The sequence below is a fragment of the Panthera onca genome, chromosome B2 (assembly GCF_046562875.1).
Source record: "Panthera onca isolate mPanOnc1 chromosome B2, mPanOnc1 haplotype 2, whole genome shotgun sequence".
Taxonomy (NCBI): domain Eukaryota; kingdom Metazoa; phylum Chordata; class Mammalia; order Carnivora; family Felidae; genus Panthera; species Panthera onca.
In genome coordinates, this window is record NC_138343.1 from 15082773 (window position 1) to 15109976 (window position 27204).

At 41.4% G+C, this 27204-nt stretch overlaps 1 protein-coding gene across 1 annotated transcript in view; it reads left to right on the top strand.

Moving 5' to 3' along the window:
• Positions 1-27204, top strand: part of RANBP9 (RAN binding protein 9) — a 90653-nt gene that overhangs the window by 54061 nt on the left and 9388 nt on the right. Inside the window, exons 5-12 of the mRNA XM_060614772.3 lie at positions 3984-4006; positions 11699-11883; positions 14556-14668; positions 16016-16124; positions 18600-18790; positions 19944-20088; positions 23418-23539; positions 25194-25345. Of these exons, the coding sequence (XP_060470755.2) occupies positions 3984-4006; positions 11699-11883; positions 14556-14668; positions 16016-16124; positions 18600-18790; positions 19944-20088; positions 23418-23539; positions 25194-25345 (1040 nt within the window). The remainder of the gene's footprint in view (positions 1-3983; positions 4007-11698; positions 11884-14555; positions 14669-16015; positions 16125-18599; positions 18791-19943; positions 20089-23417; positions 23540-25193; positions 25346-27204) is intronic.

The window sequence follows — 27204 nt, forward strand, 5'->3', positions numbered from 1 at the left end:
AGTGTTCTCTGCTTTGCTTTGAGTAAAACACTTCGTAGCATGACTGAAGTCTCTAGGTAACAGGTGCTAAGGGGAAGAGAAGGGCTGTCAGTTGGTAGTGTAGTATGGGGGAATAATGAAGGAAAAGATTGGTACTATCAAGCAAACCAAAGGCCGTGACCTACTGAAAGGTCAAGCCTGCTAACAGTGTGATGACTGCAGGATGATGGCTACAAGTTAGTTCTGCAGAAAGGAGCAGAACTGAAAGGAAAAAAATAACAGCAGGATTTCTACGGGTAAAAGACAGATGGCAGATACACAATAAACAGGTTAATGGAAACACGAAGAAGCCCGTCCATTGTAAGACGAGTAGGAAATTAGGCTTTTTTAGTTGCGTATGCACCCACAGCACTTCAAATTCCGAATCGTATGCGGTTGTTACACTCGCTTTTCTTAGAAGTCTTTTTGCTTTCGTTTTTATACAGAAGGTATAAAGAAAGAATGGTAAGACTGATGCTTTTACAAATAAAATGGTTTCACATTATTTGAAAAATCCTTGGCTCAAAGCAAATTATTTCTGATGAGGTAAAGCGTAAGGAAGCAAAAAGTAATAAGTAGCTTCAGAAGGCAGAAATTTCAGTTGGCTCATAAACAGTATTGAAAAATTAGACTGCAAATAGTGTCCTTAGGCAAATAAGAGATGTTCTTTGATAGAACACAAAAGCTGTTGTGTCTTTCATTTCATCATGGGAAATTCTAAGTGTTTTGCTACATTGGTAATAGCTATTCCTTTCTAGTGTCTCAGCATCTTCGTGGTATGCAGTTAATGTCTTCACATTTATATATGGCTTCAATCTTTTCCTTCCAAGTTTTAATATTGATCCTGAAGCCCTGTGTTACCTGACTAAAAGGTCATTCGAAGTCCATACTAGACCCTTATATGGTCCTTGGTACAGGAACGTTGATTCAGGACGCCAGGCAAAATGTGTGTGTTTAAGGTTGGGTTGCTGTGGCCAGCCAGTTTCCAGAAGGATGCAGCCTCTTCAGCTTCTTTGTTAATAACTGCTTTGGCTCTGACTTATCAAAGCAGTTAACTGGGATGGTCTCAGTGGCCTTGCTCGCGTCAGATATTTGGTCTTAAGTTAGGAGAAATCTGCTTTGAGGTATGACTTTCGATTCAAAAATGCAAAGGAAGACATGTTTTTAAAACTTTATTCCAGAGAAAAAAATTCTATTTTGGGCAGTGGAAAGATCATAGGTGATGTGCCAGTTTCCTGTTCGAGTTTCACAAACATTTATGTTGAGGTTTTCTCTTGAATAAGAAACAGTTTTTAAAATGTGAGATGCTTTTTAGGAAAAGGGTACTTTAGTGATGGGATCACATTCTAATTTTAAGTAAATGTGAGACATTTGTCATGATTCGTTTCTAAAAGTAATGGTTATTAGGCCCACAGAGAGGCAGTATAAGAGCGATTGAAATGGGTTCTTTCGTTGCCTGCGTTTGTCTCCTGGCTTAGGCCTTGTGACCTTAGCAGGTTAGTATTTGTGTGCCTCAATTTGTAAAACAGGATTACTATAATACCCACCTTTTTTTGGTTGTTCAGGTCGACTGAAATGACGCATGCGAAGTTCTGAGGTGATTGCCTGGCACATAGTGAGGATGCACTAAATGTTGTTTATTATCATTGTTTGCCAGGGTCTGGGCTAGATGCTGGAAGTCCAGTGGTAAAAAATGACTCCTCTAGGACAGAGGTCAACAGACCATGGCTCATGGTCCAGATTGGTCTCCTGTCTTTTTTTTTTTTTTTTTTTTTTTTTTTAAGTAAAGTTTCATTGGAACATAGCCACACCCATTCATTTGTGTAATGTGTATGGTTGCTTTCCCTGTTTCGGTGGCAGAATTGAGCAGTTGTGACAGAGGCCATACGGCCTAGAGAGCAGAACATACGTACTGTCTTTACAGAAGTGTGCTTACGTAACTTTGATCCGAATACTGGCATCTAGAAAATAAAATGTTATTTCCACAGTGTCGTTGTGTACTTCCTGGAGTGGATAATTTCTACCCAAAAGGTGATACGTCTTTAGCTTCTGTTTCGTGAAGGTTTTCAAAACTGGATATTTACTGATCATAGAAATAGAAATGGAGAAGTTTTTATTTGAGGAAATAGGTAAAGGAGAAACAGTTCGGTATGCAGGTTAACTTAATTGGGAAAGTTTTTTACTTGTTTTATTGAATATTATCAACTGAAGATCACTTTTTGGAAAACCTCTTGCCAAGTCACAAAATGAGAAATATTAAAAAAGTGTCTTCTGTGTGAAATTTCAATAATTACACTAGTTACAGTGGCATCTTCCTGTGGTCTGGATGTGTACAGGTTGTGGTAGCTGGGTTTGGCCACGTTCCAAAGGTTCATGTGTGGAATTGGGTTTTTCCATTAGAGTTTTTGGTGAAGACTGAAGATTTCAGTAATAACAAAAAGGAACTTTTGCTGAAACTATAAAAGTAGACAGTCTTTGCTATAACAGACATCTTTGAGGAAAATAATTTGTCAGGCTGCTAATTTATGGCAAATGGTAAAGATATGAATGGCAACTAAAATATTCTCTGTTGTTTTCTGTATCCTGTTTAGTTTTCTGAAAATTTTAGAATAAATTTTCATATTTGGCCTGTAGTCCCTTTGCTTTCCATTTATGAATGAAGCCAAAATGATCAGGATGTTTCACAGGGGACTTGGGGGAACCTCCAGCTTTGTTTGCCTTTTGACAAGCCAACATGAATTTACTAGTTTTTAAAAGTCATAAAAATAAGACTTTGACTACAAAACACTATTTCTACACATTTACTAAAAACCATCGAGTAGAGATGTATATAGTCTGTCTTTCAGTTTTATTACTTTAATATCAGATAATTGTGTTTTCTGATGGTATAGCACAATTACAGAGCCATAAAATCTCACGTGGGGAGATACCATAAAGATAATTTAACAGAAACGCCCTCAATTTTTAGATGATGATCAGTCCCAGAGAGGTCATGGTATTGGTGTGGGTTTTTGTTTTGGTTTGTTTTGGTTTGGGTTTTTTTTGCTTTGTTTTAATGTGTATTTAGACTGGAAGAACTGAGATTAACTGACTAGCCAACAACATCTCCTCCTCTTTTTCTAGAGCTCATTTTTTTAAACCTATCAATGAGATCCTACAGAAATGTTTGGTTTATTTATTATTTTATTTTTCGCTAAGTAACATATTTAAATACTTGAAGAGAGATTATTAAGTCGTCATTTCAGGATGCCAGTAGACTTACTCCAATGACGTCACGTTATTCAAGTATATTTGGAAAATGACTGTGCTCAAATTACTGTCAGGACATTCATGAGAAGTTCTCAACCGTGTAAATCTTGATTCTTTGAATGAGGAATTGACTTTTGTCACAGAACAGTCAAGTTATTTAAGAATGTACTTTCATGGGAAACATTTTTTTTTAAGGAAACACAAATACCGTATTTTGCATTGTTCACTTTTCTTTTTCTTGGTAACAAAAGAAATCTCTGTGCCCCTCCACCACCCCCCCCCCCCCGAATTACTGAAAAACTAAATCCAGGTGAGGAAGATTAAGTGATAAGACTGGATAGAGCAGCTTGGGTGTTGGCCAAAAATCAGATGTCACTGTCGTGCAACCGGTATTCTCGCAAGGGTCCTCACATAGCCTAGGAGATAGATCTAAAACCATTTTTCAAGATGGTACCCCATAAACAGACTTGGTGTGTGACTAAGAAGGATGTGGACTTTGAGAGGAGATAGTATTCACTCCAACCTCTGTTGGTGTTCTTGAGAAAAATGCTGGTCTCATTATTTTATATTTAGCCTTTAAATTTTTCCTTTCCTTCCTTTGCCATTCCTTCCCTTGTTTTCAGTTATAAATTCAGTTCAGCTTTGTCACTGTTGTCTGCCTTTGAAAAACCATTTCTAATGCCACTTTTTTTGGTTTTTGTTTGTTTGTTTTTTAGGTATTGCTTTCACCGACCTACCGGTAAGACATAATTTCTTTTACAAGCAGTCTTGCATTTTTAATTAAAAGAATTTAAACTAGTATTAAGCATGTGTGGAATTCAGTCTTACTGATAATTATTAATTTTAGAATGCCATGCGTAGAATAGAGATCCTTTCTGTAGCCACCGCTGTTGTGCACTTTAGAAATTAAACTCCCAAGTTGCTCTGGGTGCCATGGCACAAGGGAACTTTGTTGTAGCTAAAAAAAAAAAAAAAATCAGGATTGATTCTTAGACTACACCTTGTAATGTCACTGCATTCACTTGGTATCCCTGAACTTTTCAGCAGGTGGCTGTGCCACAGTTCTGGTCATTTATTAATGCAGTTGTATATTGAGTGCCTGCTGGTGACAGGTTCTGTGCTTGGGATACGTCATTCATCAAAACAGGTGGAGGTCTCTCTCCTCTTGAAGCATTCACGCTGGGGAATAGAGAATAAACAATTCATTAAAAACAAGTAAATTATAACCTATTTTAAGTACTTTTTAAAGAAAGAAAACGTGGGCGTAGCAAAGACAGAAGAGGAGCTGTACGGTTTGCTCACCTTTGCTCAGGGTAAGTCTCGAGCAGAGACTTGTGGCGAAGTGAGGGAGTCAGCTGAATGGGTATGTAGAGAAGGGCACAGGCAGAGGGAACAGTCAGGGGAGCCGTACTGAGGCAGGAGCACAGAGAGTGCTAGGTGAGTCAGAGGTCATGGTGGGAGAGGACGAGCTAGATCACAGAGGCCTTGAGAGCCATTGTAGGGACTCGGCGTTTACTATGAGTGAAAGGCAGAGACCCTGCAGGGTTTGAGGTATAACTTAAGTTTTAAAGGGTCACTGACTGCTGGTTGAGACCTAGACAGGGACAGGGAGTAAGGGTAGAAGCAAGCAGACCTGTGAGGAGGCCATTGAGAAATTGAGGCAGGAGATGATGGTGACTCCCCTCATTAGAGATGTGAGAACTGGTGTGATTCTAGATACATTGTCGAGTCAGAGGCTGTCCATTGTCATGTGCATCATGTATATATAACCCTACAGTAAGGGAAAAAACCTAACAAACAATGATACGATGCTTTCTTGTCACTTAGAATTTTTATTTTGTGTTTATTGAATTATCTCAGCGTATTTAGAGGTTTTTAATCCATATCACTCGTTGCACACTTAAAAACAATAAGATATGCAATATAGATTGATTGAGGTATTCCCCAAACTTAATGTCAAGAGTCCAACCTTTGAAATCACTTTCTTAGAGTTGACATCTGGTTGTCTACGTGATGGGGTCTTCTGGGCCATCAAGAACATTTCTTAAGAGCTGTCCATTACGTCTCTGGCATTTTCTTCTAAGCTCCTGGTGCCATTGTGCAGGCTCTGATGACAGCCCTTTTTAATATTACCAAAAGGTACTAACCAGAGGTTTTCTGACAGCAGTCAGGACTCTGATACTTCTTTCTTAGTTGGTCCGTTCATGACTTGTTGACTAAAATTGCAGTGATCCATGTTTCACCAGGAAAAACGTTGTTTTAACAAATTCACACTCCTGTGGGCCCAGCGACAGCTGCCTGACCAGACACATGTAAGGTGCCACTGATGATAAGACACGTTCCAGTTTCCGAGAAGTTTTGAGAAAAGTGACAGGAGAATCAGGCAGAGAATAGTCATCTGACCTGTAGATTATTAATATTCCTGAAGAAAATTTTAGGGGAGGAAAAAAACCCAGAAAGAAATCGAAGTTATAATAGAAAACAACTCTGCTAAGCCAAGGAGAATTTGGAGTCTAAAATCAACATGCTCGCCAGGAAGCATTATTTAATAATAAACAGTGATGGGACAGGTGTTTCTTTTTTTTTTTTTTTAATTTTTTTTTAACGTTTTATTTATTTTTGAGACAGGGAGAGACAGAGAATGAACAGGGGAGGGTCAGAAAGAGGGAGACACAGAATCTGAAACAGGCTCCAGGCTCTGAGCTGTCAGCACAGAGTCCGACGCGGGGCTCGAACTCATGGACCGCGAGATCATGACCTGAGCCGAAGTCGGCCGCTTAACCGACTGAGCCACCCAGGCGCCCCAATGTGTTTCTTTTTTTGAAAAAATATGTCATCTTGGGGTTTTGTCTTGTGTTTGTTCCAAAGTAAGTTCCAGGTAAAGAGTTAAATGAAAAAACAGAAATCAATATGATTGAACAAAACCCCAACTGAGAGCCAGAGGCAAGAGAATTTTCTGATGGATTGGATGTGAACGTATGAGAAAGAGGATAGATAGGACTTGGAGATTCTTGGCCCGAGGAACGGAAAGGATGGCGATGTCACTTACTGATAGAGGGCTGTGTGTAAGGGAAGCAGGCTTTGAGTGGGGGTGGATCTGGCGTTCAGCTTTGGAAAAGTGAAATGGACTTGCCAGGTATACAGCGTTCAAGAGCATGATCTGAGCTGGGGACGAAAACTTGGGAGTCTTTGGCATTTCAGTATGTAAATGTAAAGTCACGAGACTGTGACGTCAACAAGGGAGTGTGTGTAGGCAGAGAAGAAGGGGCATGCATGTTTGGGAGAAGAGATGGGAGCGGCAAAGGGAGATTGAGACGGAGCAACGGGTGAGGTAGGAGGAAGACTTAGAAGCGAGTGTGTCCACAAAGCCACGTGAAGAAAACCTCTCTAGAAGGAAGGAGTCAGCAGCTGTGTCAGATGCCCATGCGATAGATCCCGTAAGCTAAGGGCTGAGAATTGACCGGCGGATTTAAGCAGAGTGGAGGTCGCTGGTGACTTTGACAAAGTTTCAGTCGACTGAGTGACGGGGAAATCCTCATTGGAAAGGGTTTAAGAGAGAATAGGAGGAGGGGAATCACAGAGTACGGACAACCTGGTGGAGAATTTGACTGCACTAGGGAGGAAACAAGTGGGTTGTCGTGGCTGGTGGCAGAGGTGGGAGCAGTGAAGGATTTTTTGATTTACTAGGATGTTTATTTGCTGGTGAGAATGATTCAGGAACAGCCAAACAAGTTAACATAAAGGGAGAGGTACACCGTGAGTGGACAAGCTGGGGATCACATGACTCGTGGAGGGGAGGCTGCAGAGAAGAGCATCTGTGGAGGGGCCAGGGGTGGGGTGCAGGTGTGGATGCTGGCACGCAGGTCAGTGTGGCTCAGAACCATCGCAGAGGCTTCGGGCAACACTTGAGTTTCATTTGCAGTTGGCCAAAGGGTTTAGCTGGTTGGGTGTTTGGGGGCGTTTTTTCCTCTTTGTGACCCAAAGTAAGTAGAACCAACTTGTCGGAACAAGCAGATGTTTTATGAGCTCTTGTTCCTCACTTTCATGAGTGGTGACAATTTGGAAAAGACTCGCCGGTTGTAGACATGTTGACTATTTTTGTGTTGCCTTCTGGTTATTTTTGTCCCATTTTAGAATCACTGGTTATGTTTCTTGCCTTGTCTATAATTAGCTGGTGGTAACTTTTTACCAACAGCGGGTAAAGTGGTAGTTAGGGTAGTGTTACAAGTTTTGTTTTGTTTTGTTTTGTTTTGTTTCAATATAGTGGTTCTGAGAGCCTTTTATTCTTAGGATTCTGAGATCTGCTGGGACTTCCACATGCAGCACAGCATTCCGCTCCTTGAAAAGGAAAGGAAAAGTGAATCTTTCCCTTAAGGGCCCCACCAAAGAAGTATTTCTGTGTTCTCTCCCTGTGATCTCTCACTGGCCAGCTGTAGCATTAAATCCTGGTAGAGAGTGTATTTACAGAAAAAAAAAGTTTATCTAGACTGTGTTCCATTTATCATGGAACCTAGGGTGTTTACATGGCTCTGAAAACCCTACATTACATCTTTTCCAGAATAATCTTTCTTCCCCAGCTCACCTCACCAGTTGGAAAAATATCCATCTATAAACTAATTTCACTTTGGGATTACATAAATTCTTTCTTTTTTGTTATAGAAGCTGTCCTCATTTAAAATGATGCTATTTTCCAGCTCTTTAGGCTGATTTGAAATCTACTTTTTATAGATAACATTATTCTTTTTGTTTCTTTTCATTTCATTTCTTTTCATTAGAAAACATCTTTAGAACAAGATTATGCTACTGAATTTGATTTTGTGTGTGTATTTAGTTTTTGAATATTATTTTTAATATCTTTATCTTTAATACGTTAATAGAAATTATGAGATCTATGTTTCTCTTCATAGAGACTTATTTTCATTTTTGTCTGATTCTACATGAGAAGGGGTGATCTTTTTTTTTTAATGTGTTAAGTTTCCTAGAAAACATTGTTTTACATAAATCCACAACCTAGATTCATGCCGTATCATGGAAGAACCTTGAAAGCATTTTGCTAAATGAGCGAAGACGGTCACAAAAGACCACGTATTGTATGAATCCTGTTTGTGTGAAACGTCCAGAATAGGCAGCTGCATACGGTCAGGAAGTAGATGAGTGGCGGTCAGGGGTTACAGGATGGGGAGCAGGAGGTGACTGCTAGTGATAAAAATGTCATAAAATTAAGTAGTGGTGATGGTTGCACAGCTCAGTGACCATACTGAAAACTGTTGTGTTGCTACATTCTGTTTTTAGAAACCTGTAGTCCAGCAAGTTATCTATTAGATTTTTTTTTTTTATAATGTATAGTTTAGCCACTTAAGCCATTCCTTTCTCCTCAGTTCTTCAGGTTTGAAGTTGAGTAAGCGGTATAAAAAATACTGTTACTTTTCATTGAATCCAACTGACTTTACCACTTCTAGTTTTTTATCACGTCCTGATTACAGAAGTAATACACAGTGTTAAGTATTTGAATAATAAATGTTTGTAAATACAGAAAGGGTACAAAAGAGAAGTTTCTCGAAATTCCAGCCTGTTTAGACATGATGGCTGCATTGAATATATATCCTTCCAGGTCTGTTTCTGAATTTAGGTTAGCCAGTATGTCCATTATTTAAATGTTTACAGCAGAGGTGAGGTCATAGTTTATGTACTAGTCTCTAGCTTGCTTTTCTGCATTTAGGAATATAACATCTTTCTGTGTCAGCATACAAATTTTTTACTCTTGTTTTTTGCTTGCTTTTGATATCTTATTGTATGATGCGCTACCACGATTTCTGAGATGCACATTTTTTCATATTTTGACACTTATTTTTTTAAGTTTGTTTCTTTTTGAGAGGGAGAATGAGTGGGGGAGGGGCAGAGAGAGAGGAAGAGAGAGAGAATCCCAAGTAGGCCCCGCACGTCAACGCAGAGCCCAGTGTGGGGCTCGAGCTCACGAACCTGTGAGATCATGACCTGAGCCGAAGCCAGATGCTTAACCGACTGAGCCACCCAGGCACCCTTCTGTTTTGACTTTTATAAAATGGGGGTGCATCTTAGAATCTGTGGCCTGCCACATTTAATTGGAAGTGTTTTTTCTTAGACATAAAATGATGGCATGTCTTACAATTATTGGAGTCTGAGTTTCGATGAATGTGGTATGTAATACCACTTGTGAATGGACATTCTTTTTAATGTTTTTCCATTAAAATAATGCTTCAGGGCGTTATGTTTGTTTCTCTGTAGGATTTAATTCTTAAAAGTGAAATTGCTCTGTCAGTTTTAATAGATTTTGCCAAATTTCTTTCTTAAAAGATGATATCCTTTTACACTGCTGTGCACAGTGGATGAGAGGGTTTACTGTCTCAACCGTCATCAGCATTGGGTATTCTTAGCTTTTAAAATCTTAATCTAATGTGCAAAAAATTCTTCTTGTTTTAATTTGTATCCTAGGAAGGCCAGTGAGGTTAAGTGTCTCTTCATATTTTCATTGGTATTTGACATTTCTTCTGCAAATTCCGCGTATAGCTGTCACCACTTTAAAAACAATTGAGTTGGCCTTTTAATCTTTGTCCCGTATCTTGAGAATATTGTTTACATTGGGAATGTTGATTCTTACATGTGTAGCAGATTTTTTTCCCCATAAAGTCTATTGTCTTGACGTTTATGGCATGTTTTGTCATAGGGAAGTCTTAATCTGTGTTATGGCACAATTTTATCAGAGTATTTCTGAATGTTGATTTTCTTTTCTAGTGTTGATAGGATTATTTTCCCGAGTTCGCCAGGAAAATTTAGATTAGCACACCCCTTTTAAAGCGTCTCTGGGCAGTGCTGAATGTCAGAATCACATTCTGCTTGACAGATGGGATTGCCTTTCACTCTGTTGTTGCCTGTATGAACAGTCTTTGGCTTTATATACTTTTGTTTTAAGGTATGTCAAAGTTTGGTTCTGGAGTTCAGTGGAAAGAATCGTGTGCCAAAAGTGGAGAGGCTTGCGTCCCTTTTTTTATGTGTCTCATTCAGAGATGTGTGCTGCCACTCCCTGGGTCTCAGTTTCCCGGGGGGTGAAATGAGAGGGCTGGAACAAGTGTCTCCCTTATCTCCGGCTTAAAATTGTAAACACTTGCTAGTTTGGTTGATCTGGAATCCGGGCATTTGCATACATCGCATCACCATTTATTTCCCGAATCCAGTGCAATTCTGTTCCTCGGTATTTTGACACAGTAGTCCCTTTGTTTCTGATTTTGGTTGCTTGATCATCGATGAGTTGTTGTTAAATACATCCTCTCAGCTTTTTGCTGTGAAATATATCTAAGCATCTTAAATTCACATCCAAATTATCCGCTCTTAATCTTTATCCAATTTTGTAGTGAAAATATTTGTGATAACCATTAAAGCAAAGAAATAAGGCATAAATACAGAGAATAAAGATGAAGTAAGCCTTGGAGTTTAAAGTAAAACTAAACGTGGATTTGTTGTCAGATTAATCTGTGCTCCAGTCCCTCCTGTGTCGTGATGCATACCATGAGCAAGTTAATTTACCCCAAACCTCACTTTCTTTATCTTTGTAATGCAAATAATAATTATTTCACAGGATTATTATTGTGCTTAAACCCTGCTATTTAGTAGACATTCAGTAATTCATCCGCCCTTTAGGTATGACAACTAGTGATAGACCCAGAAGGATTCCTGTATTTTTTGCATACTTGAAGCTATTAAACTTGATTGTTTAGCTTCAGAATCTTGGAATAGATCTGAATGCATTTCTCTGTGAATTTGATCATCGAAATCCCTTTCCGCTCCCGAAACGTGTGCATTTGAGTCTTTTATTTTTATACAGAGAACCCCACTCTTAATGGCACTGTGTGTTTTGCTTATAATTAAGTTCTCACCACCGTCCCTTTATAATGGCATGCCCAATGCACAGAGAAATGAAATCGGTAAACTTCAAGTGGCGCCTGCCCCGATAGAGTTGTACAGTAACTAGTCTTCTCATGGAGTCTCTAGAAAATGCATCAGACGTATCCTATATGAAAGCATAAATCCGAATTAACGTGTTTACACTTGAATTAATGTGTAACTATTATGTGACATGTTCTTAAAAGCAAGACTTACGTTTTTGCTTATTAGAAGTATAATGCCACACGGTCTCTGAATAAAACAGGTGCTTTAGGTGGCTTTAGACTTTCTCTTGATGATTAGATTATAGGAAGTGCTACTTTTTGTCGAGCATATGGTCTCACTTCGATTATTTGCTTACTTTTATTTGTCTTTAGCTGATTTTCTTTCTCTGCTGGTTTTGATTGAGATTTTAAACTATTTAAGAAGTAAAATTCTGAAAGGTAGCATTTGAAAGAATGACTGAGTCTTTAAAACAGTTAGATAGATGCTAGTGAAATGTGTTGTCTTACAGCCAAATTTATATCCCACCGTGGGGCTCCAAACACCAGGAGAAGTCGTGGATGCCAATTTCGGGCAGCATCCTTTCGTGTTTGATATAGAAGACTATATGCGAGAGTGGAGAACCAAAATCCAGGCACAGATAGACCGGTTTCCTATTGGAGATCGGGAAGGCGAATGGCAGACCATGATACAAAAGTAAGTGAGGAAGTTTGAATGGACGTTATTAAAAAAAAAATATATATATATATATATATATATTTATGAAACATTCTTCTAGTATGAAAGAATATTTATTGAAGCATTTTAATCTCATTTCTATCCTAATAATTTTAGTGTATCATTGATTACATTTAAATCTCTATAAAAAGTAATTTACTTTTCTTAATTAAAAATATTTTTTATATATCCTAATAATTTTAATGTAGTGATGATATTTTAATCTCTATAAAAAGTAATTCACTCTGCTTAAGCGATTAAAAATAATTTCGTATCTGGTCTTACTGATTTGGAGGACAAAATAAAGTGACACTAGATAGCTTGGGTTCGTTCATTTGCTATCCTCAGTAATAGGATTTAATGATTTCCATAGGCTACTTGATTCTGTTGTTAATAGTGCCAACGCAAAAGACAAATTCAGGAAGATAATTTAGGTTGTATAATTCGTGGTTTTTGGACATGAACTTGGCTGTGTCCGGTTCACATATTTATGGGGCTAAAAAAAATAATCCAGTTAAAATAATGGTATAGTTAATGTACTGGAATACACACTTGGGATGTACATTTTGTATTTCAAGTTTTGACTCAATTTTTCCAGTGTGTGGGTTACTCTGTCAGAATAATACCAGCTACTTTTGCTTACTAGGATTCCTGTTGTGCTAAATATTTACTATTTTTCGTGGAGATTCAGGGAGGCTATAATTGCCTCTGTTCTAAATAGGAAAATCTGACCAAAAGCATTCTATGGCAGGAATTTTTAAGAATCTAATTATTTTTAATGCAATTTACTTTTATATGTTCTCATTAGACATTTAAGAGGAAGCAAAAAGAATGAAGATCAAAGAGTTGAGACTATGGAGTGAGGATTCCTAAATGCAGGATTGATACTTAGGATTTAGGATGATACAGAATGGGTAGCAGCAAACAATGGGTGTCAGTAAAAGTACTCTAAACTGAACAACCTGTATCTTAACTCCTTTATGAAAAAAGAGGATTTCATTATGGAAGTCAGCAGGAAAATGCAAGTCCTGTGACAGTCAACTCTGTAGACTGTACCTTTGTGAAAAGGCTAGAGATGACACCTGGGTGTCAGTAGCACTAAACGGTAGCTCTGAAAGCTTGAAATGGTACAGACTTAAAAACTAAGTACCAGTGAATTTAGTCATTTTCACTGCTGTCATCTCACCCAAGAAAATAGCAAAGGCTTGGAGATACCATCTATCCGACAGTGTGTCTTAAATGTCTGTGTAATTGCTTTGAACAGTTGTAAACTTAAAGATACAATGAAATTTTGTGTGTGTGTTTTTTGGAGAAGATAGTGATTGGAAGACATGATGGTAATTTGGAAAACATGCTTCTTCCTTGGAGCTGTTACCATCTGGTATCACAGAAGCTCTCCACCGGTAGTCTTTGCCGGCACACTTGACCCAGCAGTGAAGTCTGGCTGAACGCCTCGTGGTCACCATGAGTTAGAGCTCAGATGGGTTGCTGTCCCGGGGTCACCTCCCTTTCATGCTTTAAAAATGGGTGCCGCTGAGCATCCTTGCAGGGGAGTAGTAGAGGAGAGGAAACCTTGTTTATCTTAATTCTGTGGTCAGAGTCCAGTGAGGACCCTCACCGCCACCAAGTCCTTTACACAAGTGACACTCACCATGACCTCCTAGGGGGTCCATTTAAAACAGTTCTTCCCTACCCTTTGAAATTAATTTGACCAATTAGATGAATTAAAATGAAAAATCTTGTTTCTTGGAGATTTGCCCCTCTGCCCCCCAGTCCCTCCTTCCGGAACCACAGCTTCCTTCCCCATTTTGATAGGGCCTCAGTAGTGCCAGATGGAGGCAGGCTTAGGAGTTGAATACTTGGATATATTGGTTATTTGGGTTAATATTGTTGAGTCAAGTTTTTGTAACCTTTTGTGATTAGATGTAAATGTGTTTTGACCGCTTGATGGCCTTTTAAAAAGTACACTTGTTCTTTGGAAGTATGGCACTTCCATGTAAATCACAGCTGAGTCAGTTTTTTGTGTGTACAGTCATACTAATAGATTTAGATTAGAAGGGCAGTTTCTCATTGATTAGTAGAATCGCCCTCAGAGACTTTGTTCTGGAAGATCCTCAGGTTCACCTTAGCGTTTCTTGTGTTCACCTCCTGTGACCCCATCTCTTGTAACTGAGGAGCAGAGAAAGGAGTCGAGCTCCACACAACACAAAGAGTTAATCTGTTATTTAAAAATTACTGTATTTTATAAAATGCTAACACTTCACTGGGATAAGCCATGCAGTAAAGATGAAACCGAAATTACGGTTAGTGGGATTGAATATAAGGATGGGAATCGTAGGAAAGGCCCCGGGGATAACGGGGAGCCAAGAATCAAGAGCTGTATAATGTCCTTGCCTCTCTAGTGGTAGTTACTCCTAGGGAGAGCACTCTTCACATGGGATTTGCAGCTGCCTTGCTGGAAATATGACATGAATAGAACAAAATGACTTTTTTTTTTTTTTTTTAACTTTAAAGTGGAGGTTCTTAAAGCCTGGTTTCAAGGGAATAGGTTGGTTTTGTAACATCAGAGTAGATCTTGTTTTATATAACTTGTAGTATGAAGCCTGTATTCTCTTGACTAAAAGATGTGTGTTTCTTCTTTTTATTTTAAGAATGGTTTCATCTTATTTAGTCCACCATGGGTACTGTGCCACAGCAGAGGCCTTTGCCAGATCTACAGACCAGACCGTTCTAGAAGAATTAGCTTCCATTAAGAATAGACAAAGTAAGGACCCTGTGGTGCATGGATAACACTTGTTTTCAGATTATAGGTTTGGTTATATCAATTTTTAGAAATTATATTTTTTAAACTAAGATCTTTTCAAATATATTAACTTAAAATGGATGCCTCTGAAATTTATTTTCACTGACATTTTTGAAGACCACCTTAAAAAACACTCACGTAAGACTGGGTTAGCGTTCCGGACGTAGAAAGAATTTTGGAGAAAGTTTTATAAGGAATGTTTACCATTTTTTCTTTAAAAATGTTTGCATTAGCTTTTAGGAAGTAAACATTAAACAAAAAAAATTTTTTTTTTTTTTTTTTTTTGTAGTTGGTAAAGTAATCCCATGATTAGAGACTAGCAGAGATAATACGTACAAAGCAATGTAAACCTTTGCATTCAAATCGCTCGCTAACCTTAAGGTAGTATTGGTCTTCCGTTGTACTGCCCGGGTGCCGGTGCTGTGGCCAGAGCTGTCGGCCCAGGCTACCAGGGGCACGTCAGTGTGTCGCTCCCACAGTTAGCCTCCTAAGTGACAGTGGCGCAGCTAAGTCCACCGGGGAGGGGGTGGCTTGATGAGACCCTAGGCATCGAAACAACGTGATGGGTGAAAGCGATGTTTTTATAGGTCGCGCTGCTATAAGAACACTTACTCCATTGTGTTGTCACCAACTGTAGGCTTGTCTGTCTTTCTCGCTGTGTTTAAGCTCTGGCAAACCGGAGACGATCACTTTTTTTGTGTGCCCATCATGTAATTGAACAGCTTACCTGACAGCGGGGAACACTCAGTGAATGTTGAATTCAGACTTTACTCCAAGGCTACCTTCTCTCAGTACTGGGTTCAAAAGGTTATCACGTTTGATAAGGCATTTTGAATATTACGTCTTTAATGTTTGCTATGGTCTTTAAAAAAAAAAAACACAACACTCTACTGAGATATGATTGGCATATTAGATAGAAGCTGACGTATTTAGTGTGTAAGTTGAAGAGTTGGGGCTTGAGGATTCCGTGAAGCCAGCATCACACTGTATGCCGTAAACACGTCCCTGCTTTTAATCTTCGTGTTTAAAACTTCAGTAATGCTTCACAGATGTTTTTTTGTATTACTTGTATATTAATTCGTGATTTTTAGAAATAGTTTATGAAAGTACTTGTTTTTCTAATTTTTTAATGTGTCTGAAATTGTTCCTTGATTGCCTGATAGAAACTATGATTTAAAACAAAAAAAGAAATGGAAGTTAATCACCGTAATTTAAATACTTTTTTTGACTAACTCCTTTTTTGACGGTCCACTAAGTTTATGTTTCTACTCTTAAAAAATTAATCTTTTACCTTCTTTTTCTAAATAGGAATTCAGAAATTGGTGTTAGCAGGAAGAATGGGAGAAGCCATTGAAACAACACAACAGTTATACCCAAGTTTACTTGAAAGAAATCCTAATCTCCTTTTCACGTTAAAGTGAGTTTGTTCAACAAAACGTTATTGTGTGTGTGTGTTATGTATAATCAGAATTGTTTTCATGTTTTAATAGTTTTTGTTTCACCTCGTGTCAGGTATTTACATATAATTCTGTGATACAGCACGTCTCCATAACCGTTTGTAAAAGACACTTTTGTGGTAGGATTATAAGCAGATGGCATCTCTTGCTATGTTTCTGCTCTTCTGTGGTGCTAGCTATATGTTTAAAAATGTTAAAATTGTAGTTAGAAGGTGGATATCTGTTTTTCTTCCTGCAGAGTACCTTATTGTAAGTCTGTGTCATTTCGAAAGCTGTGGTAAAATATACGTAACGTTTGCCATTTTTGCACGTGCACTTCTGTAGTATTTTTGCTTTAAGTTTATTTTGAGAGAGCACGCACGTGCACCGGTGGGGGTGGGGGGCAGAAGGAGTGGGGGAGAGAGAGTCCCAAGCAGGCTCCGCCCTGTCAGTGCAGAGCCCGACGCAGGGCTCGTGTTCACGAACCGTGAGATCATGACCTGAGCCAGAATCAAAAGCCCGACCGACGCTTAACCGTCGGAGCCACCCAGGCACCCCGTGCAGTTGCGTAGTATTAAGTGGAGTCACGTTGTTCTGATCGTCACCCGTCATCCACCTCTAGAACTTTCTTCATTATCCCAGATGGAAACTTGGAAGTCCCCATTTCTCCCTTCCCTGCCTCCCAGCAACCACCATTTTACTTTCTGTTTCTGTGAATTTAAATTTGGCTGCTCTGGGCGCCTCAGATAAAAGAAAGCGTAACAGTGTCTGTTCCTGTAACTGGCTCATTTCTCCCAGCCTATTGTCCTCAAAACCCATCCATGTTATATAGCATGTGTCAGTTTCCCTCCTTTTGAAGCTGAACAATTGATAGACATTTGGGTCGCTTCCACTCTGGTTCTTGTGAATAACGCTGCTGTGAACAGGGGTGGTGTACGAATATCTGTGCGGGGTCCCTGCTTCCAGCTCTTCGGGGTATATACCCAGAAGTGGGATTGTTGAACCTGTGATAAATCTGTTTCACTTTTTGAGATTAATCCTTAGAGCTCTGAGGCCTGCACCATTTTACAGTCTCAGCCAGTGGTATGCAAGAGTCCTGGTGTCCCCACATCCTGCCGACACTTCGTTTCTGCAGCTTTTGTTTTCATAGCCATCATGATTTGGCGTTTCTTTTTTATTGGTGTTAAGGATCTTTGTTATTTTAAAATTCAGGTGTTATTAAGCCTAATATTTCAACTCTCTAAGTACCAGACGCCCTTTGTGTTTGTTTTTCTTTTTTTTGAGAGAGAGAGTGAGCCGGGGGGCGGGGGGCAGAGGGAGAGAGAGAATTCCAAGCAGACTCCGTGCCCAGCCCAGAGCCCGACCTTTGCAGGCTTCGATCCCATGACCCTGAGATCATGACCTGAGCCAAAATCAAGAGTCGGACATTTAACCGACTGAGCCACCCAGGCGCCCCACCAGAAACCCTTCCTTTGTAAGCCAATGTCAGAATTGTTTTGCTTAAGAGTAAAATTTTAACTGTGGCACATTTTGGTTAAGAGGTTGCAGATGGGAGTTGCAGTGAGGAAGAGCGTGGAGCAAGGCGCTTCGTCTACGTGATGTGTACACGAAAGCGTATCGTGTTCTTGCACGCCATCTGACTTGCCGCCAAATGCGAATATTATTTGATTAAACTATTTTTAGCTTCAAAAATGAGGTCTTCTGATTTTAAGCTATGGACTCCTTCATTTTCTTAGTGAATCTTTTTTTTTTTTTTTTTTTTTTTTTTAATTTTTTTTTAATGTTTGTTTATTTTTGAGAGAGTGCAAGCAGGAGAGGGGCAGAGAAAGAGGGAGACACAGAATCGGAAGCAGGCTCCAGGCTCCGAGCTGTCAGCACAGAGCCCGACGCGGGGCTTGGACTCACGAGACGTGAGATCATGACCTGAGCCGAAGCCGGACGCTTAACCGACTGAACCACCCAGGCGTCCCTCTTAGTAAATCTTAATTAAAGGAGAGATAGTGTGTTTTGCTTTATACTCTGGTTTTTCCGGAAATTTTTAAATTATTCTAAGCAGTACAGTGTATGAAACTACATGTAGTGTTTTTAGCACACTATCTAAAGACCACACCTACTGATAGATACAAGTCCATAAGGTATTTCCTTTCAGAGATCTGTTGTTGCTACTAAACAAACTGCTCTTTGAAAATGACCTAAGTAGGGGCGCCTGGGTGGCTCGGTCAGTTGAGCGTCCGGCTTCGGCTCAGGTCATGATCTCGTGGTCTGGGAGTTCGAGCCCTGTGTCGGGCTCTGTGCTGACAGCTCGGAGCCTGGAGCCTGCTGCGGATTCTGTGTCTCCCTCTCCCTCTGCCCCTCCCCTGCTTGTGCTCTGTCTCTCTCTGTCTTTCAAAAATGAAGAAACATAAAAAAAAAAAATTTGAAAATGACCTAAGTAAATTTGTCTCTTATCTTTCTAGAGTGCGTCAGTTTATAGAAATGGTGAATGGTACAGATAGTGAAGTACGATGTCTGGGAGGCCGGAGTCCAAAATCTCAGGACAGTTACCCTGTCAGCCCTCGACCTTTCAGTAGCCCGAGCATGAGCCCCAGTCACGGATCGAGCATCCACAGCTTAGCACCAGGCAAAGGAAGCAGCGCACATTTTTCTGGTGAGACCCAGTCTTACGACGTTACTTTGAAGTGTTTGCCCTTCTTTGTAGTTTTGAACCAAAATGAAAATTTTTTGAAACATGGACGTTTCCACATAGCTGTTTTGCACATGCACATACTTGACCTCAGCGCTGTTCTGGAAGGAAAATTGTAAGTGGATCGGACTCGTGTGTTTTTAGTACCAGAAGGTGACTTGAAGCAGAGCTGTTTCTGAGAATGGATTATTAGCAGATCTTCGTAAGCCAAAGTCGACATTCGAGCTGTCTCTAGAAAGTAAATCAGTAGATATTTGGTAAAGGTAAAAGGTAACCCGTGTGTTCTAATCCCATATAAACGTGAAGGTGGTGCCGTGGCCGTGGCGGCTTTGGCCACCGATCCCCACGCTAGCTGGGCCGGCTGCTTTCTCTTTCTTTCCCCACCGGGCCTCTGCTCTGCCCGCTTCATTTTCTCACGTCCCTCTCTGGGCTCACCGGTCATAGTCTCTCAGGCTTTTGGTGTTCTAGGAACTAAAATTCTCTCCTTTCCTGCCTTCGAGGACATCACTTCTACAGGTTTATTTCCAGCCTTCCTTAGTCTTCCTCTGCTGGTCTCTCTCATTCTGTTCTTCCCGACGTGTTCTCTTTCCTCTGTACATTTAACCTTCTAAAGCAAAAGTCACATCCTCTTTCCTTTCATAGAGTAACACCTTTGCTCTTTCTCAGTCGGCATGCACCTTTCTACATTACCACCTCTCGGTTTATTTACATCACCATCCTGTGCAGTGCATGTGATTCCCACGTTTGTACCCTTCGCCACCTCCCCTCTTGAATTTCATACATTCACTCGGGCCCAGACGACTTCTTGGCCTCAGTGTATTCGTGCATTAAATGGGAGCGATGAGAACACAGGCCTCATGGGGGAGCTTGGGGGATTAAATAAGATCCATAATTAAGCCTTCAGTAAATGTTAGAGGAGATGATAATTACAGCCCACAGTTAATATCCGTCTGTCCTTTCAAAGAAGTTATGTTTCCTTTTTAAGCAATGCATGGACTCTGCCACGTTATAAAAGTTTTAAATGCAAGATCAGAATATGGGCATATAGTCGTTACAGCTGACCAGTAAGTTGGTGTTTGTTTCTGTTTTCATGCCTCTTTTTCTTGTTTTTCCCCAGGTTTTGAAAGTTGTAGTAATGGTGTGATCTCAAATAAAGCACATCAATCCTATTGCCATAGTAAACACCAGTCATCCAACTTGAATGTACCAGAACTGAACAGTATAAACATGTCACGATCACAGCAAGTTAATAACTTCACCAGGTATGTGATCTCCCTAGCTTTTACATTACTATAAGCAGCCTAATTATTTGTGTCGTCATTTTTAATCATTTGGAGAACTTGAATTAGATCGTCCATAGGGGGTCTGGGCGCTCCCAGGTCCTCAGAGAACAAAAGGGTGAGGAGTGAGTCCCAAACTCTCCGGTCTCCCGGGGGCCGGCAGCCTCTTTTCCTCTGCTCCTTCGTCGTGCTCCGCATCACCTTTTCCCTCTGCCGGGCTGTAAGCATACACACCGGACTCCTTGCCTCTGGGCTTCCTGTGGGCAGCGGCCTGTACACGTGGTCACATAATGCTGTGCCTGTATTTCCGGGTTAAGTCCCAGTCGTTCATTTACTCTCTAGAAGTAACGTATGGTATGTTTACAACTGTCTTTTTCTCTCTGTGTGGGTTTTTTGGTGTAGATGTGCATCAGGTTTTCTGAATTCCAGGTAACTAACTTGACAAAGAATCTTTTTTGAAAGCCTGACTTTAGGGGGCGGGGCTTGCTTGTAGCAGCAGAGGGACCTTCGGCCATTTAGTAAGCGTACCATGAGCCCAGTGCTGAGGACCTGTCGGATGTCAGACATTCTGCCGGGCCTGGTCTCCGGCTTCAGAGAGCTGGGAGAGAAGAGATGTGTGTGTCACCGTCCTGTCACATATATTCGGGTTGAATATTCACGAACCTCGAGGTTCACGAAATGTAATCATTTGAATACGAGTTCTTACGAAATCAGCCTGCCCAGATCATCCAGCATCTGAATTCACTTTGGTTCAGGACTAGTGGCATGATAAAAAAATAATACACATGAAAAATGATGTGTAGATTTTATCAACTTGAGGTTGGTTTGGTCTTACAACATGAATTGTTTGGTCACACCCCATCTGGGGGGGAATAACGTTCATCAGTGCAAAACTTTCTCACTGAAGGAGAGAGGATGGGATCTGACTTTTGACGTGGGAAATAGGATTCTGGAGAAAGGCGTATGTGTGAGAATCAGTATTGCGAATCAGGAGAATAATGAGAGTATCAAGATGATCTATCCCAAGCGCCAGCCTGCCGAAGTAATGGCGTGTGGTGTATACAGGTCATAATGGTGGTCCACAGAAGTGGTAGGAGAAGAGTAGGAAAAAACTCCGTCTTGTACGGAGGAGGTTCGGGTTGTCTTTCACGGTAGAAATGACATAGTGGAAAGTAGGTTAGAGGACTGTGTCGTGCTGAAAATTCTGTCTGGAATATGGGTGTGTGCGTGCGTATGTGCTTTATATATAGCACGTTAGCACTTTGTTCTCGGTAGAGGCTTCTGCCATTGTTTGTGGCAGGACCGGGGGCAATTCGGGCAGTTTGTGGGTTTTTCTCTGAAATACCTCCTCATGGCAAGGAAGTTGCTAAAGAGACCTGTTGTTACCTGCGTTCAGGGAAGCAAGCTCACCGGAAGGGTTTGGCGACAGCATCTTCTGTGTGCCGTACGGACGAAGAAAGTGAGCTTGTGAAGTGCCCGGAACCGTTACACGGTAGCAGTTCCTTTGTAGTTGCTGAAGGCTTTCCTTACAGCCCTATTGCGAAGTAGCGAGGGTGGTACTAACTATTAAAACATTGTCCAGATGGAGAGCCCAAACCAGAAAAGTAAGCGATATTTTGTTGTTGTCAACAATACACGTCAATAATTCGTGGCTAGTAAGTTGCAGAACAGTGACTGCGTCCCAGGATTCCTGACTTCCAGTCGTGTGCTTTTTCTATTATACAGCACCCCCCTCCCCTGCTGCCCCATCTGCAACACTGCTCCCTCCGCCCTCCCTCCTCCCCTCCTCTCAGCCGGCTGTAAAACTGAGTTCACTTGTCATTCCCAGGATGATTTCCTTGTGACATCCCCACCAAAGGTGGTGGCTCCCTCCCAGTGGGTCCTCTGTTGGCCCCTGGAGGGCGGAGGCCGTCTCATTGTAACCTTAGCCCGCAACACACAGTGTGGGCTCAGAGGCTCTTAAGTGTGTGTTGAATGAAAGGATCCCTCCCAAATACCGAATTGAATTGTCAAAAAAAAAGAAAGAAACAAGTGTTAGTATATTAAGATCACTAAGAGCTATGATCTCAACAATTTCCATTACATTAAACATTATTTTTTAAAGTTTGATTTTTCTTCTCGTTGTCAAAGCTCATCAAGATACAGTCCGCGAGCTTTTCTGCCTGATGGAGTCATCCTGGGGCCCTTGCCCCCTTCTTCCCAGATCTGTGTCTTTTTGCCTTACACGTCTCACCGATGGAGGCAATGCTCTCACACGCACACACTTAAACTCACGCACTGACCCCGAGGTGCTACCAGCGGTTACCTCTGGTGGTGTGTGTGCAGAGCGCGTTTTGCTTGTCTGCGTTCGGTGTTGTTTTTTTCCTACGAATGAATATAGTTGCTTTTTTAATGAGAAAAGTGCATTTTCATTTAAATATTTCCTACACTGTCATCACGCGTTCCTTCTGGGCCGTATAATCCCTGCCTGGATCGTCACTGGAGAAGTCTTCAAGAGGAGGCGTTTGCCGTTCGTAGGGCGGGTGCGCGCGCCCACAAGTTCAGTGTGTCCAGACCCAGTTACTGGCACGGGGCTGTTCTTCAGTAGATGTGACCTGAGGGAAAATGAGGAGCAACCTAAATACCCAAAATCACATTTTTAAAATGAGGATTTAGCAGTGCTTTTTAGATTCTGTAGCCAGCGAGAAAGCCTGCGAGAGAAGAATCGCGGTGGGGGCTGGCCGGGGTGTGAGAGGGCGAGCCAGAGTGGCCTTCCAGATCACCGTTCACCTTGGTGGGAGGCTGCGTTTCTGAGTGGTGAGGACAGATGCCACCCCGTCCGGGCCACTTAAAGAAAACCTCGTCCTAGAAGGGATGAAGATGAGGGCACGAGAAAGGTGAAGTGGGGTCGGGGAATGGTTTGTTTCGACGGGGTAGTTTTCCCCTTTTTTGCCCTGGCTGCTCGAAATGCGAGCGGCGTGAGGCTGGGGCACCCGGGGGCAAGAGCTGATGAACACAGAACCAAGTGCGGATCTGACCTGGAAACACGGTGAGACGTATGTGAAAAGGAGTGTGTCCGTACGGATATAGAGTCAGGAAACCGCTGCATTTTAGGACGTACGCTGTTTTCCTCCTTCCAGGAGTACGGCTTTGTTGCGAGTCGGCTACCTACTGGCTCTGAAGACATTCAGGATAGAACCAAATACCCTGTTTTTGCAGACTGCTGTCGCCCTATGAAGTCAGTCTATGAGGAGGCTAGGAGTAGGAATTGATTTTAAACTACGCTGCGAGGATGTGATTTCTAAAGTTAGGTGTTTCTTCTTTATTTCCAGTAATGATGTGGATATGGAGACAGAGCACTACTCCAATGGGGTTGGAGAGACTTCATCCAACGGCTTCCTAAATGGTAGCTCTAAACATGACCACGAAATGGAAGACTGTGACACCGAAATGGGTCTGCAGTGATATTTCTTACGTTTTTAATAAAAAATGGTGACTACAAGGTTATGCTTTTACTTGTATTGATTCACAGCTGATGAGCACAAATCATGCTTAGCGATGTATGTGCCATTGGATTTGACAAGAGCACATATCCCGTAAACTGCCTCGTGAGCGCGGGCTGCTGCAGGGCGCGGTGCTTTCCAGTGCCTTCTGAAGTTAAGTTCCAGCCGGTTTTCTGTGCCGGACTGTCTTCGGCTCAACTTGGTGCTGGCGTTGATGCAGCCGTACTCTTACTAGCGTTAACTGTCTTTTAGGACACTTGGGGTTGGGGAAATGAACGTTTTTACACTGGCTTCAGTATAGCCAGTGAAGGCCAAATGGGTACAGCTGATTTTATAAATTCGAATCAATTTCTTAAGTTCGTTTAATGTGAATATTTGTGACTATGAATAGTTCAGTGCCTGGCACATAGTAGGTGCTTCAGTATGACCCCTCCCCTTCCCTCTCCCTCCCCCAGGCCCCCCCAAAATTATGTGGCTGAAAGGTACATTAGCACGCATAGTTTTGTTTTGTTGGTAACTTGCATAGTAAATTGTACCCATAATGTTAAACCATCAGCAAACTTTCCCATCGATTGGAGAATGAAAATGATTGGAGCTTCAAAATGCTTTTTTGCCTGAATTCGATGGCAACATTAGATTTTTGAGTATTTGGGAGTTAAAGGGTCCTTACTGAGGACTGTTGTTGAGGATTATGTGTTCAGTGTAAAATCCATTTTTCCAGCAAGGGGTATAGTTGGGAAGGCCAGCCTAGTTTTCTTCTATCAGATACCAGCACCCTCAACATTCAGAGTATAATCAGAGCATGGTGATTGAGAGTTCTGGAGCCAGATGACCTGGATTTGAATTCTGCAACTGCCATTTACAAGCTGTGTGACCTTGCTCAAGTTACTTAAGAGCACAGTGCCTCAGTTTCTTCATCTGTAAAATGGGTGTGGTAATAATAGCAACCGCCTCATAGGCCACTGTGAAGCTTAAATGGGCTAATTTGTGAAAAGCTAGTAGGCACAAAGGAAGTGCTTAGTGAATGTTAAGGATCGTCATCGTTAGTAATTTATATGTTATTAGGGATTCATACAGTTACGTTATTGATCAGCGGTTATTGTCAACCAAGATATATACTAAACAATTATTTTCTCAAAGTGTGTAATTAATCCTGCGATTCCCTGGTGTCTTCTGTGTTTTTATTGGAGTCATTTAGCTTTTCACCTGGAGGAGTCCTTTTTTTCCATCTCTGCTCTGTGTCAGAGTAGCTGGAGTGGCAGTGCCGTTGTCTCCTTAATGCTGCTTAATGAAGTTTTAGAGAATTGTGCTTAACTTCTTCTACACTTTTCCCTGATATACCAGGGGCATCCTAAATGGAGACGATTTCGACGGACTTTGACCTGCGTGCTGGAGAGTAGAGCCTAGGTTCTTGAGACCTAGATAAAGTATACCTTTTAGCTGCAATGTTTCCTATTAAGTGAGAAAGAAAACCGCATATTTAAATAAACTATTAGGTAGTAATTACTAAATGAAACGTACAAAATGTTGTAAGCAACTGATGTTCATTTCTCCCTGGCACTCCATTTAATAAGAAAGTAAAATACTCGTTTGTTTTGCTTACAGAAGTTGATTCGAGTCAGTTAAGACGCCAGTTGTGTGGAGGAAGTCAAGCCGCCATAGAAAGAATGATTCACTTTGGAAGAGAGCTACAAGCCATGAGTGAACAGCTGAGGAGAGAATGTGGCAAGAACACAGCAAATAAAAAAATGTTGAAGGTAGATTTGTTTTTCCTTGAAAAATTGTTGATCTGTCAGAGGAACTAAAATTTAATTTTGTAAAGCACTGAGCACTAGGAATTCTTGTTGGACTTCAGGTAAAAAGGATGGATTCAGGGCACCTGGGTGGCTCAGTTAAGCACCCGACTCTTTATCTCAGCTCAGCTCTTGGTCTCAGGGTCGTGAGTTCAAGCCCCGCGTTGGACTCTGTGCTGGGCACGAAGGCTACTTAATAAATCAATAAAGGTAGGGATTCAGTCCCAGTTCTGCCGCCTGTCAGCGTTTTATGCCCTTTGTCGACCTACTGTAATTTTCTTAGCTGTAAAATTGGCAAACTTATTAGGAGACATGCGAGTTTGCTGATAAAACTATAAATTTGCGATATTTTTATTTCCATAAACGCTGCTCAGGGCTGCAGCAGATTGAACGTGTACTACGTGGCTTTCATTATGACAGTGATTGCCGAGGCACTTTCACAACCCCAGATAGATAAAATAACATTTTCAGATCTCTTCTGGATTGATGCGCATGATAGATGGTAAGATGGCTAGGACTTCAGCAGTTTAGTACGGTGGTCACAAGTTTGCGTGTCAGTTGCGGATGGAGTTTTTCCCTCCCTTAAGTCGCCGTTGCTGTTAGTTGTAGAGATGTTAAGACTCCAAGAGGGTTTTTTTTCGTACTCGCGTAAGTCCCAACAGCCCTGTAAGTCTATGACATGTTAACCTAGCTGTTGCATTTTTTTTGTAATCCTGCATCAGCTTGGGCTCAAAGGTGATTCGTTAGCAACATTTTCTCCTGCGTGTTTAAGAGGAGAGACGCGTGTGCTGTGGCCCTGAGACCGATGCTGGGGTGCAGTGGCAGGAGCAAGGCTTCTGCCAGCCCTTCCTGACCCAAACTGAGCCTCAGCGCCACAGTCAGCACCACCTAGCAGCACCAAACGCGGCCTAAAAGCAGCCAAAACTCAAACGGCTACCTGCACCGGAGCCTCCGTACGGTGCCTGTGTAGACGGAACACCACCTGCTCAGCCTAGGATGGTGGGTGAAGGAGCCACCCACGTACATCGCCAGTTACGGCGTGCGGTCTTGTAGCGTCGGGGGCTGCGACGGGAGCAGCGGTGTATTTGCTCTACGCGGTACTTCACCCGCTGGATCTCACAACTGCGGTTTCTGGTGGCGACCCTGAGCTATCCAAAAAAAAAAAAAAAAGAAGTAGTTAATTATGATTTTTATGCTAAATAAAATTGGTGGAATATGTAATTTAAACAGTTTTTCATTTAAAATGTCAAATCGCTTGGTGGGACCGCAAACTGGTGCAGCCACATGTGAAAACGGTTTGGAGATCTCCCAAAAAATTAAAAATAGAATTACCATATGATTCAGTAATTCCACTCCTGGGTATTTACCCAAAGAATATGAAAACAGTAATTCTAAAAGATCCATGCACCCCTGTGTTTATAGCAGCAGCATTGTCTACAACAGCCAAATTGGGGAAGCAGCCCAAGTGTCCACCTACCGGTGAACGGATAAAGAAGTGGGAGAGAGAGAGAGAGACACACACACACACACACACACACACACACACACACACACACACGAATGTTACTCAGCCATAAAAAAGAACGAAATCTTGGCATTTGTGACAACATGGATGGACTTCGTATTCTGCTAAGTGAAATAAGTTGGAGAAAGACAAATACCACACGATTTCACACATATGTGGAATTTAAGAAATAAAGAAAACTGACCAGAAAAAGACTCTTAACTCTAGAGAACACACACTGCTGGTTGCCAGAGGGGAGGGGGCTGGGGAATGGGTGAAACAGGTGATGGGGATCAAGGAGCGCACTTGTGAGGAGCAC